The sequence below is a fragment of the Rhinatrema bivittatum genome, chromosome 2 (genome assembly GCF_901001135.1).
Source record: "Rhinatrema bivittatum chromosome 2, aRhiBiv1.1, whole genome shotgun sequence".
Lineage (NCBI taxonomy): Eukaryota > Metazoa > Chordata > Amphibia > Gymnophiona > Rhinatrematidae > Rhinatrema > Rhinatrema bivittatum.
Window position 1 is genome coordinate 428044085 of NC_042616.1, and position 14557 is coordinate 428058641.

General features: G+C 43.9%; 1 protein-coding gene across 2 annotated transcripts in view; it reads left to right on the plus strand.

The window, feature by feature from the left end:
* Positions 1 to 383: 383 nt before the first annotated feature.
* Positions 384 to 14557, plus strand: part of LOC115084894 (factor VIII intron 22 protein-like) — an 87934-nt gene continuing 73760 nt past the window's right edge. Inside the window, exons 1-2 of one of the 2 annotated variants that reach the window (XM_029590287.1) lie at positions 384 to 681; positions 12589 to 12635. In XM_029590287.1, the coding sequence (XP_029446147.1) occupies positions 620 to 681; positions 12589 to 12635 (109 nt within the window). In that variant the 5' untranslated portion in view covers positions 384 to 619. The remainder of the gene's footprint in view (positions 682 to 12588; positions 12636 to 14557) is intronic. The other variant, XM_029590286.1, reaches the window with a different exon arrangement.

Genomic DNA, 14557 nt, shown 5'->3' on the forward strand with positions numbered 1-14557 from the left:
TAGTAGTCCGTATTTAGCCGAGCACAAACCATTATTCCAGTATAAACACAGTTTGTGCTTTCACGCCACCCATACAGGTCAAGTCTGGGCTGGAACTGAAAAAAATGCATTTCTGCAATTAAGAAGGCAGAAAAGGGCGATTAATTTTCGCCGTGCGAGCTAAGCGCGGAAACACAACCAGGCCGAGAAAGAAAACGGACAAGGAAAAAGCCGGCGACTTGTCTTCTTGCATCTGCCCTGCTGCTCCTGTCATCTTTGACCAGCTGCTACCGTAAGGTCATCATTTTGTGACTACATGTTTTGCAGCAACAGTCGCCTTCTGGATCTGCCCTACTGTTCTGTCACCTCTGATTGGCTGCTGCCGATGAGTCATCATTCTGCGACTGCTGGCTGGACTGCTCGAGGCAACGAAAAAGACGCCAGCGAGATAGAGGGCTGCTAGCTATCAGCTAACTAGTCTGCTAGCCCAACGCGCACAAAAAATGTTTTTCCCGCACAAAGGGGGAAAAGAGTAGCCAAACTGAGCGTGAAATAGCCCAATCTAGCAACGCTGCTGGGGAGACAGCAGAGACGAACACTTCCCGCGGCGGATGTGACGCAGCTGCTGCTCTCAGTTGCCATGGCGGCCGCGGACGGAGACTTTCTGCTGCGGTACCGTGCCGTGTCCAGCAAGCTGAAGAAGTGAGAGGGGGAGGGGGGGGTCCTTGTGTTGCAAGTTTCCCTGCGTCAGCCGGTGGGCGCCTCTGAGCACGGGATCGGGGTGTTGCTTCTATCCCCTGCCCAGTCGCCACTCAGTTCCTGCTCTCGTGGGCAGAACCTGGCTTGCAGCGGGGTTGCCGACTGTCACCGTAAAAACATCGTGAGTGATGGGGCGTGGGTCTCTGGCGCTATGAGGCCGCGGGATTCGGAGACTACCACTGGGCACATAAAGGCGCAGTGAATCTAGCTGTGCTCAAAATAGTAACGATAAAACGTGTGTCCACAGGGGGGGGAAATGAGGTCTGTTTTTATGAGTTGGCAACCCTGACTTCCAGGTTCCTTTTAGATTTGGATTACTTATGTCCTGTGGAGGCCTTTTTGGGTGGCAGCTAACAGGAAACCAACTGAATATATATTAGATATTTGGGGAAGACATAGCTAAGCATACACACACACACACACTGTTAGACTTAGAAATCATGTGAAGATTAGAAAGCATCGGGGGAATAGTGACCACAAAATGATGACATTTGAGATGAGGGCAAGAGCCAGAACTAGTCCGGATGGAAAAATATTTAGGAAAAATAGATGCTAGACAAAAATTTCAGAAGCCAATAAATGTATTTTTTGTTTTTGCTTGTTCATTTTGTTTTACTTTTGTTTTGCTTCTTTTATATCTTTTCTGGTTTTGCCTACTTTTTATTTATTTTTTTGGGAGGGGGGGGGGGGACAGCTTCTGTTTGTTTTTTATTGCTTCTTCTCAGCCTTCCATTTTCCCTGATCTCCTCCAGCTTCTTCTCCTCCCCTTTCCAGTTTTTCTCATGAAACCTGGTAGAATTGTATATTTGTAGGGGCCTCCCCATCTCTCCTTGCATCCAGCTAACAGCCTCGTCTTTTCTTGGGCCTAGGTGGTGGCAGCTGCATTTCTTCCCTCAGCTGTGCCCACAAAGTCAAGTCTTTCCCCAAACTCTGGCCTTGCCGATTACAGCACTAACCTCTCTTACTGGGCTGGGCTGTGCTGCCAGTCGTGCTCACCACATCTGTTTTCAGGCCCCACTGCCAGCAACATCTCTTTTCAGTCTGAAACCAGGCATTGAACTTTAGATAACTGGGGGAGACGGGGGGGGAGACAGGCAAGGAACTTGATGCATGGGATTTTTCCAGCCCAAAATAAATTTAAAAGGATAACCTATAAAGGACTGCTGCATAATATCGTAACTAATCACTGTAATCTTTAAGATGGAAGACAGTAGTTTTGAAAACTACTTTGATTTAAATGCTATCCATTGTGATAGAGTTTGGCTTCTAAGATTCATGCAGTGATATTACTGCAGCTGCATATTTAGAGCCACACTCTTGCAGTGATGTCAAAACTCAAGCCCTGACTATTGCAGTACATTGGAAACAACTGCAAGTATCATGATTTAAAAAAAAAAAAATAACTACATTTTTTTTGGAAAAAATACTGAAGGGAATTGGTAAGTATTTGAAAAGATTTTACAAAGTTGCTAAAAGATGCATACATCGGTAATTAAGAAATTTATGAACAAAAAGGTAAATTCTATTTGAATCAGTCAAGAAGAAAATATATGAAAAAGAAGACTTTTGAAATATCAAAGTTTTAAGGGGCGAAAGAAACCTTGCAAACATGTAACAGTGAGAGGATAATTGGATAATCCAAAACTAACAAAGAATATAATTTTGTTAAGAATTTCTAAAAGGAATTTTGATTATATTATTAACAAAAAAAAGATGATTAGGAATTCTCTTGATCCTTTTATGGCTAAAGTAGAATCAGAATTACTATAAATAGTGAAAAGTAGAAATCCTAAACAATTTGTTTGCATTAGTGAAAAAGCTGCTTGTATAAGGTTACCCAACAAGGGAGCTAAAAGTGAACTTTAAAAACCATGAGGTCTGCATAACTCAGGTTCACTTTAAGAATTTGACATATGAATGCTAGTAAGGCATGAGACTGGATGAAACTCATGGAAGGATACCACAGAAGAGGAATTAAAATTGTATGACCACTGTTATTGTTTAAACATACTCCTTAGATCTTCTGAAAGGCACATTGTCTATATGCCAAAAAGGATCAAAATCAGATTTGGACACAGCTATAGATGGGTTAGTTTAATGTTAATGCCTGGGAAAATACTGCAAGCCATTATGTGAGTATGTAGTGGCACACATGAGGGGGAAGGATTTTTTGGCGAGTATCAAATGTTTTTGGTTCCTGAATATTTGTTAAATTCCTTTTTGTATTCTGATAAGGCATTGATGTAGTGGTCTGGCCTGGAAAAATAGAGCCCAAAACAAGTATCACCTTGGTCTTGATGTGCTATTTTTGTCTTTTGCTTACCTTCTGACCCATTTCCTGCATTGTTTGTTTATTTTATTATATTTGATTTTATCACAGTCTCATTTGGGACTATCGATGCAGTTTACATTAGTTAGGACAATTTAATTGGATGATGTACATCACTAAAGGCTATCATGGTTACACTAACCAACTCTGAAAGTAAATTGGACACCTTTTTTGGAGGAAGAGCAGATGAGTGGATATGCTGGTGAAATTAAACAAAAGAAGTGCTGATCTAGGATCTTAGCTGGCTCACATGTTTGGAGTGTGGAAGGAATTTATTTAATTGCTGCAGAATTGGCTAAGACGCACAGTGTTCCTTCATCTTTGCTGGGTTACTTATGTAATGAGAGCAACTATGCAGTTAGAAAAAAGAACATAAGAACATGCCATACTGTGTCAGAGCAAGGGTCCATCAAGCCCAGCATCCTGTTTCCAACAGTGGCCAATCCAGGCCATAAGAACCTGGCAAATACCCAAAATCTGACTATTTCATGTTACCGTTGCTAGTAATAGCAGTGGCTATTTTCTAAGGCAACTCAATTAATAGCAGGTAATGGACTTCTCCTCCAAGAACTTATCCAATCCTTTTTTAAACACAACTATACTAACTGCACTAACCACATCCTCTGGCAACACATTCCAGAGTTTAATTGTGCGTTGAGTGAAAAATAACTTTCTCCAATTAGTTTTAAATGTGCTAGTGGTCTTTCTCTTGAACCAGCTATATACACACTGACTTACTTATGGAACAAGGCAATTGGATTGTGTCATTTTTTGTGTTCTATGGCATATAAAACTCCATCTGCATGGGAGTAAGGCTGCTCCTTATTTAAAATACTTCTGTTGTGCTCATAGCAGTCAAACTGTACTGAGCTGATTACAAAAATACATTATATATGAATACAATCAAAATACAAACATTAAAACAAATGATCATAAAACAAACATTAAAACTTCCCTGCAACCATAACTTACATCTATACCTTAAATAAAGACAAATGCCACAAAGTTGGTCCAGTTATGGAAAATACTCTGCTTTGGGTCTTGTGCAGACAAACCAGTTTTACAGATGGAATACTAAGAAAATTCAGTTCCACACAATACAAAATTCATGGGGAATATATCTTTTGAATAAATCAGTCAAATATAAAGGCTAACACTTAAGATTTTAAATTTTATTTCTCTGTATTACTGGAAGTCACTGAAACTCCCTAAGTAAAGGAGTCACATTCTCCCATGATAATCTTCCTAAAACAAGTCTTGCTGCTGAATTCTTGCAGAGCCCTGATAGGAGACTTTGAAAGACCAACATACAGGGAATCACAGCAATCCAATGATGTTAACAAGAAGGCTTGAACAATTGTTCGAAAATCCTCACATGACAATATATATTTTACATGTCTCAACATTTTCAATTTATATAATCCATATCTTAGCCTGTAAAAATGTGAGGTTTAAAAAGTAAACACAAAATAAAAACCTAAATTCCTCACCAAATCCTTAAATGATTTTTTAGATCCATTTATTGAAAGACTAAAACCATCAGATCTTTGAAATGGCATGGACCTAGAAAACCAAATAGTCTCCATCTTAGTTGGATTTAATTTATTACAACTCATCCAATTGTCAATAGCACTTAAACAAAAATTAGCTAAATCCAATGCTGTAAGCACATTTTTGCCAACTGGAAAAATCAATTGAATATTGTCTTCGTAAAATAAACACCAAATGTTTCATTAATGGAGCACAGAGGACACATACAAATATTAAATAAATTTGGAAGTAAAATTGATCCCTATGGGATACCAGAATTTGTAACATACCATGCAGACTGCCTCTCTCCTTCTATAAAGTGCTGTTCTCCACCATCCAAGTAGGACTTAAACCAATTAGGAACCTACACCAGCTAATCTATCAAGTAACATAGTATGGCTGACTGTACCAAAAGCAGCAGTCATGTCTAAAAATCCCACCGACATTGCCCCACCCTTTTCGAATTCTCACAAGAGAAAATCCAAGGCCAATACAAAAAGGGTCTCATTGCTACGACTTGCACGAAATCCACATTGGTGATCATGTAAAATATTATTTCTTAAAAATTAATTAAGTTGAACCGATACTACTTTCTCAAGGACCTTACCTAAAGTTTGCAAATTAGAAATGGGCATATAATTATCAGGACATATCACCATTATTTTAAGTAATTATTGCCTTTTTAAAACATTTTAGGAACAGTACTGTCAGTGATAAAATAATCAATTTAGTAACAGTCTTTAAAAAATGATCTCATAAAAATATAGGAGAAGGGCATGGGTCCAATGGGCAAAATGAATTTTAAAATGAGATACTAGACACTCTACCTCCATTTTTGATACAATCTCAAACTGATTCCAAAGTATCCCATTACAATATTCAGCTAAACTCTCTCCTGGCCAGGAAAGACATAATTAGTCATTTTTAAGTTTTTGTATTCATTTCCCTAATGTAATCATTGGTCACTCTTTAATGTTTCTGTATGTGTAGTCATTTCTGGCTCGGGCATAGTCCTGAGATTAGAGTGTGTGTGTTTTCATATATCTCTATCTATAAATCTAACATTTATTTATATATATATTTTTTTTTTGCTAGGACAATTATATATGTAGATCAAAAAGGGTTGTATTGCTCCTATAATATTCTAATTGTGTTGACTTGCAGAAATTCTTGGTGACTTTATTGGCACTTGAAACATAAGCAATTCAATTGCTTGCAGTTACAGGTTGAAGTCAGAACCTAGGGATTCTGATAATGAAATAAACATGCCCAGTGCAACCAGGTGTGCACACTGTGCATTTGCACGGGGTGGCACACCTGGGGGGACAGTGGGCTGGCGGCAACAGGAGAGGCTGCAGGGCCACCGGCAGAACTTAACCCGCCGGCAATTGAAGAAGGAAAGAGGCTGTAGGCTGCCGGCAGAGCTCAACCCGCTGGCGACTGAAAAAGGAGATGCCTGTGTTTTTATTTGTATGCATGCCCGTGCGCAATTTCCACTCCCCCCCCCCAAGCATTAAGGCTGGTGGGCCATGGTGGAGCTCATCCCAACATGACCTGAAGACAACAGGAGTTCCACGGGGCTGAGGTGGAGCTCATCCCACCACAGCCCGATGACCACAGGTGGCCCTATATGTGTGTGAGTGAGAGACTGTTTGTGTGTGTCTCTTTGAGAGTCTGTGTGCCTGTGAATGTGTCTGTGAAAGCTTGTGTGTATGTTTGCGAATGTGTGTGTGCCTCATAGGCACATACATAATGCATCTGTGAGGGAGAAGGAGCCTGTTTATACTAGAGAGTGTGTGAGAGAATGAATGTGTTATTGTACTTGTGTGTGAGAGGGAAGATAACATTTGTACGACCCTACCTCCCCCCAATCCACAATGATCTCAGGGTGACTGGAAATCAAAAGATCCCAGGTATGGAAAGGAGGAAACTTTTAAATCCTTATTAGTTTTAATTATTGGGTGTAATATGATTCTGCTCTTTTGAAATATTTTTTTTTTGGGGGGGGGGAATAGAACATTTTTAAATTGGATTTTTTATTCATCAGATGTTTTGAAATATTTTATTGGTGTTTGGGAAATTTTGGATATTCTATTCATTAACTGGTTTGAAATATTTATTCTTTTTACAAATATGATTTTACTATTGTGATTGAATGTTTTATATTTCTTGATTTTATTATTTAATGTTTTATGAAGAATGGTAATGTTCCTGTTTTTCCACTGTTGCTCTGCATGTAGAGGCTGGCTTGTTGTGGGCTCCAGTTCAGTTCTTCTCAGCACGTTTCTGTTTATACTTTCTGATCATTTCATTTTGTATTTGATGAGGGTCTGTCTGTGTTCTGCATATGTGTCCAAGGTGAGGGGGTGGGGGCGTGTCAATTTAAAAAATATAGATTTCCTAGCGTGTAGCCAGATGGACTCAGGACCAATGGGTTTAGGCTCTCCTGCCAGCAGATGGAGACGGAGGAAGATTTCAAAGCTGATGTCACCCTAGATACACCCCTGCAGTGACCTGGGCCCTTCAGTATTTCTCTATGTCCAGCAGATGCGGACATGCTTTCCTTATGGGGATCACTGTACCTTTTGGAAGAAGAAATTCTACTTTTAAATTGGAGAAAAGATTGAGCCCCTCTCTCCTGTGGTGATACCTAAAGGTCCCTCCCCCAGTTGAAAATTCCTGAGGTGATTTCCAAGATCCTTCAGAGTTGTGCCTTGGTCCGGTAGCTGGTTCCCGGCGAGGACCAAGCAGCTGAAAGGCAGCGGGTGCAGGAAGCCAAGCGCAGAGATGACACTGTACTTAGCCAGTAAACGCTGAACCCAGGTAAGTTTAAAAAAAAAAAAAAAAAAAGAAGAAGAGGATTTCCTCCGATTCAGAGACGTTGAGGGCGTTTCGGTAAGACTTCCTCTGGTCTCCTTGCTCGCCACGCTATAGTGACGTTTCCAATCCCGTTGGGGTAAGGGGAAGTGGCTTCCGAGCAGATTGAGCTGCCCCCTAGTGGGCTATTCTCCGCTTTAGGCTTGATCGGCACACTGCATGGTAGGCTGTGGCGGCGCCATCTTGCACCCATTTTTGTGCTTATATTGCCCACCATAGAGCTTCGGTATGTTCAGGGCATGTTGGATCTGTGCACGCGCTATGCGCATAATGCCACACTTGTACATATGCACAACTTACTAGGCGCAGGAGACAAAGCCGAGTGCACGGGTTGGGTGTGCGCCTCGCTGTGGCCCGGGTAGGTGCCCGAAATCTGTGCGCATAAAATCTTATGCACAAATTCTGAATATGCAGTTACCATCGCCATTGGCTCCAGCAGCAAAGAAACATAAGCACCTTTCTCTCTGCGCTGCTTGAAATATTAGGGCTGCATAGTCTGACCTGGATTCTTGATTATGTCAGCACTGTGAGGAAGCCCAGGGAGAGTTGGCCTTCCTGGACTTTGCTAAGCCCGGCTCCTTTCATTCAGAGGATGGGTCAGCCACAGTCTTAACCGGAAGTACCCCGGATCTGAATAATCCCGGGACTGGGTCATCCATGGGAGATGGAAATTTAGCGGCACCTACCCCAGTATCTCCTAGGCATAGACCCGGCCGCCTTCTCTTGGATGGAATTCTTTCAATGCCTTCCAGCCTTCATACAGGTGCAGTCTGCTACCTCACTTGCCCCTGTACAGAAGGAACCTCAGCCGGTAAGCCCTCCCTCTCCCAGTCCTATCGGCAGACCTCTAGGCCTGCCTCTCCTCACCAAGGGTATTTCTGGCAGGGACCCGGATGGCACTGACGAAAAAGAGGATCCAGATTCCTTGGAAGATGGGGATATTTCCCCTGGTTTAGAACCATATTGGACCATGTTATGGTTTTTCTATAGAGACTAATTTCCGGCCCTGGTTTCCCAGACCCTGAAGATGCTGGGAGTTCCTGGAGCGGACTGTATGATGGAACCAAAGAAGAATCCCATTCTGATTTCCCTTCGGAAAGCCTTCTGCTACTTTCCAGTACTGGAAGCCATCCAGAAGTTGATTGACCTGGAATGGGATGCCCCATAAGCAAGTTTTAAAGGTGGATGAGTGTTACTGGATCCGGCAGCGAGAGAATTTTTGCATTTCCCTAAAGTGGATATGCTGGTCTGTACTGTCTCTAAGCAAACAACCTTCCCAGTGGAGGGAGGAGCAACCTTAAAGGATGCGCATAATATGCAGATGGAGTCCATCCTCCACCTCTATCATATCCCCCCTCAGCCATCTCTTCTCCAAGCTGAAAAGTCCTAACCTCTTTAGTCTTTCCTCATAGGGGAGCTGTTCCATTCCCTTTATCATTTTGGTAGCCCTTCTCTGTACCTTCTCCATCGCAATTATATCTTTTTTAAGATGCGGTAACCAGAATTGTACACAATATTCAAGGTGCGGTCTCACCATGGAGCGATACAGAGGCATTATGACATTTTCCATTTTATTAACCATTCCCTTCCTAATAATTCCCAACATTCTGTTTGCTTGTTTGACTGCCGCAGCACAGGAACCGACGATTTCAATGTGTTATCCACTATGAGCCTAGATCTCTTTCTTGGGTAGTAGCACCTAATATGGAACCTAACATTGTGTAACTATAGCATGGGTTATTTTTCCCTATATGCATCACTTTGCACTTGTCCACATTAAATTTCATCTGCCATTTAGATGCCCAATTTTCCAGCCTCACAAGGTCTTCCTGCAATTTATCACAATCTGCTTGTGATTTAACTACTCTGAACAATTTTGTATCATCTGCAAATTTGATTACATCACTCGTCATATTTCTTTCCAGATCATTTATAAATATATTCCAATCTGGCAAGAACATCATTTCCTATGCTTTGTGGTTCTGGGTCACCATTATCAGTTCTGGGCACTGCCCTTTGGCCTGGCCATCGCCCCCAGAACATTTTCCAAGATTATGGTGGTCATAGCGGCAGCATTGAGAAAAGAGGGAATCCTGGTGCACCCGTACTTGGACGACTGGTTGATATGGGCAAAGTCCATGGAAGAGAGTCTCCGGGTGACCAACAGGGTGACCTCCTTGCTTCTGGAACTTGGTTGGGTTGTAAACCTAGACAAAATCAGTCTGAAACCCTCCAAGTTCTTGGAATATCTAGGAGCCCGGTTCAACACCAAGCAGGTAAAGGTCTTCCGCCTGACCACGCTGATAATGAAGCTGATGTCCCAAATGAGTCTGTTGATGAACATGATATGCCCGACAGTGTGGAGCTATCTTCAAGTTCTCGGTTTGATAGTGGCAACTCTGGAAGGAATGCCGTGGGCGCGGGCACACATGCGACCACTTCAGTGCTCCCTGCTATCACATTGGAACCCACTATCTCAAGACTATTCGATTCACCTCCATTTACCAGTGGAAGTATTCTCTCAGTTCCAGTGGTGGCTGCAGGAAGCTCATCTGGGTAGGGGTGTATCCCTGTCCCCTCCGAACTGGCTGGTCCTCTCGACAGATGCAAGTCTCTGGGGTTGGGGAGTTCACTGTCAGGAACTGATGGCCCAGGGGTGCTGGACCATGGAAGAGGCCTTCTGGAACATAAACTGCCTGGAAGCCCCGGCAATCCAGATTGGCATGTCTACAATTCAGCCACATACTTCAGGGTCAAGCGGTCCGTGTAATGTTGGACAATACAAAAAGGGTAGCCTACATCAACCGCAGGGTAGAACCAAAAGCCAGCAGGTGTCACAGGAGATGTATTTCCACCCATTCCATAAGGAGATCTATCTACAGATGATCTCAGCCTCCCACATCGCAGGAAAAGACAACGTCAGAGCTGACTTTCTAAGCAGGGAGAGTCTGGATCCAGGAGAATGGGCATTGTCGGCCAAAGCCTTTCAGCTGGTAGTAGATCCCATCCATCGACCTGCTGGCCGCATCTCACAATGCAAAGGTTCCCCGATTCTTCAGTCACAGAAGAGATCATTTGACCCTGGGGGTCGACGCTCTCGATCAGACCTGGCCGGAAGAAGAGCTGCTATATGCCTTCCCTCTGTGGCCCCTCCTGGGCAGGGTCATTCGCAGAAATTGAGCACCACTGGGGATTAGTCCTACTAATAGCTCCAGATTGACCCAGACATCCATGGTATGCAGACATGTGGAGACTCCTAGTGGAGGTGCCCCCGTGCCTCCCACTGCACAAGGACCTGTTACAGCAGGAACTGGTCCTTCATGAGAATCCAACTTGATTCTATCTTATGGTCTGGCTGTTGAGAGTGCTCTCCTGATGAAGAAAGGATATTCGGCAGCAGTAATTGCCACCTTACTCTGTGTGTGTGGAAGTTCTCTATGTCCCTGGTGTATGTGCGGGTCTGGAGAGTGTTTGAGGCCTGGTGTGAGGAATGCGGTGTTTCCCCTCGGATGGTCATAATCCCTCTAATTCTGGAATTATTACAGGACAACTTGAATAAAGGTTTGACCCTTAACTCTTTGAAGGTCCAGGTAGTGGCTCTCTCCTGTTTCAGGGGTGAGGTGAACGGAACCCACCTGTTGGCTGATCCGGACATGGCCCGTTTTGTGAAAGGGGTGAAACACCTCTGGCCACCCCTACAGGGGCCCGGTTCCCTTGTGGAATCTTAATCTAGTATTGGAGTTTTTGGCAGGGCCCTCCTTTTGGCCGTTGCGCAATCTTTCCTTGCGTTTATTAACCCTGAAAACAGTGTTCCTGGTGGCTATATGCTCAGCACATCGCATCTCTGAACTCCAGGCATTGTTGTATCAGGAACTGTTCTTACAGATGACTCCAGAAGTGTTACAGCTTTGTACCATTCCATCCTTCTTGCCCAAGGTAGTCTTGGAGTTTCATTTGAATCGCTCCATTTCATTGCCATGCCTAGATAAGCACAAGGACGTGGAAGAATCCCGCCTCCTCTGCCATTTGAATGTCAGTAGGCTTTTTTTGCTGTATCTGGAAGTTTCAGAACTGGTCCGAAAGATGGACCGCCTGTTTGTCCTTCACGGTGGAAGGAATAAGGGTGAACCAGCTTTGCGGGCTACCATAGCTCGCTGAATTAAGGAGGTATTCACAGGAGCCTGTGTGGAGACAGGAAAGCCATTACCCCTTCAGATTAAAGCTCATTCCACTAGGGCTCAGGCAGTCTCATGGGTGGAAGCTAGACTGCTATCTCCCGTTGACGTCTGCCGAGCGGCGACGTAGTCCTCCTTGCACACCTTCTCCAGGTTCTGTTGCCTGGACGTTCAGGCCCGGGAGGATGCAGCCTTTGCAAGAGCGGTGTTAACCAAACCGCAGGCAGCCTCCCACCTCAATTGCTAGTAGCTTTTGTACATCCATTAGTCCTGAGTCCATCTGGCTACACGCTAGGAAATGGAGAAATTACTTACCTGATAATTTTGTTTTCCTTGGTGTAGACTGATGGACTCAGCATCCCACCCACGGCTGCCCAAGAACGGTGACAAGGATTTGGCCATGGAGTGGATATTGATTCCAAGAGATTATGGGTAAGCCGTCTTCCAGTCCCTAGATCAGGGCATCTATAATCTTACTAGGGTTCAGTTTTTGGTTGAGTACAGTTATGGTTATCCATTTTTAATCAGGTTTTTTCGAGTGGCTTTTGAAGAGAATACTGAAGGGCTGAGATCACTACATGGGCTGTATGTAGGGGGTCATCAGCTTTGAAATCTGACTGTCTTCATCTGCTGCAGAGTAGCATAAACCCATTGGTCCTGAGTCCATCTGTCTACACTAAGGAACACGAAATTATCAGGTAAGTAATTTCTCCATTGGAGGAGGGAGCTGGGCTTTATTTGCTGGGCTGAGACTGAATGAATTGGGGGGGGGGGGGGGGGGGCGGCGGCGCAGTACAGTTAATTGTTCTCACAGAGCAGCAAAAAACCTAGCACCGGCCCTGGAGATAAATTATCATAGTAGTGGAGGCAGGGAAGGGCATGTGGGTAAACTGCACATTTTGCTTATGTTTTGGACCTAAATATACATCTTTTTTCTAGGAGGTTTTTGCGGAAGCCCAATGTTGCAGAAGCAAGTGAACAGTTTGGTAAGCAACCAGTTTAGACAAAGCTTACAGTTTTTTTTCCTATAGAACACAATTTTAAGCAAGAGGGTTAGCCTGGTGGGTCAGTGGCAGAAAATCCCCTGCCCTCTCATGGTGCTGGAATCCTAGCTACTAATTCAGTTTGAGCTGGAATAAAATAAAAGAGGAATTATATTATAAAAGGAAACCACCCTGATAGAACTAGAGCAAAAACCCATGAAGCTAATCTGTGGGCCAATGTTCCCTCTAAATGTTTTGAGCAGAAAAACAGAGAAAACAGACATTTGATGTCAGGGAAAGACATATGGCCTATCTACTCTTCCCATTCACACTAACTGCTCAACTCTACAAATCCTTCCGCTCAGAGGTCCCCTGTGCTTGTCCCATGCATTCTTGAATTTAGATACTGTCCTTTTCTCCATCACTTCCACTGTTCCTGCGTGAGGTGTACTTAGGACTGTTTGTTTTCTGTCTTTATCTATTTTCCTGGGAATTGCAATGTTATAACAAAAAAACAAATTAGTGGAAAAATAACTTTTCCACTGATTTTTTTTTTTTTTTGTTACAACATTGCAGTTCCCAGGAAAAATAAAATAAAAACTGGAAACAAACATCCCTAAATATAATGTACAGACTTATGCACCATGTTCTTTGAAACACCATTCTATTTTCCTTTTCTTTTGCATGCTATGTTTTTCCCGTTGATAGCAGGGCTGAATTAGCCATGCTGTCACGGGATCTGTCAATCAGGTCCGGGAAGCGGAGCTTGTGAAAGCAGAGATTAGAGTTTTGCTCTCTGCGTCTGCGCATGTGTTCCTGCGCAGGAAAGTAACGGAATCTTCTCAGTCTGTTTTTTCCGCGAGCGGGATCGCACGTGGAGCTGATTTCCCCTCAGCGTCATTTTAGTTTTTCTACAATGTCAAAATCGGGGTTTAAACCCTGTGCTTGCGGCAAGGTAATGTCGGTCACGGATGGCCATGACCGATGTTACCGAATCCTGGGGCCAAATTACATTTGTCAAGATTGTGAGTTTTGTTCAAGAATATCCCCAAGAGCCCTGAAACAATGGGCCTACAGGCTCGGGAACTTTTTGCTTCATCGGAGCCATCGGAGGCTCATTCGTCACCTGGCCCCGCGATCGCAACGGCTGCATCACAAAAAACGAGCATTGTTGAGGGATCCTCAGTCCTCCACGCTTGGAGGTAAGGACTTGGCCCGTCGACATAGGCCATCGGATTCGGCAGAACCGATAGAGCCAGTGGTGCCAAAAAACTCGGCGCCCAAAACTTCTGCGCCTAAAACACTGTCAGCGCCCATGACTTCGGCGCCCACGACAGGATTGGCGCACAAATCTTATGCGCACACGGAGCCGTAGCCACTTGCGCACATGGCGCAGAAGAAGTCTGTGCGCACTGCGCCCAAGACATCTGCGTGCGCGGAGCCGGCTACATCGGCGTCGATAACACTTTTGCGCACAGAACCAAAAACATATGCGCACAAGTCTGGTTCTGCGCACAAGTCAAAATCGACGCGCGCAGAGCAGGCAACATCGGCGCACAAGCCGCAGAAACATTCAAAACACCCATCTCATCCAAGACAACATGGGTTGAAATGACGTGAATCCTCAGGAATATCTCATTCCACCTCTCCATCTATAACCCCGCTTCGCTCGAGTACTTCTCGCTCTTTGAGATCTACTTCGGAATTCTCAATCAAGCATAGAAAACGCTCGCCGTCTTCACATAAAAGTTACACAGGCTTGTCGTCACACCATTATCATAAACATTCCCATCATTCGCACCACAAAAAGACGACAAAGACGAGTGCACCATGGGAAGTAAGTCCTTCGACATCTATGTCGTCTCATACACAAGGTGCAAGCACCTTATCACACAGAGAGGTAATACAAGACACTTCCTCTAATG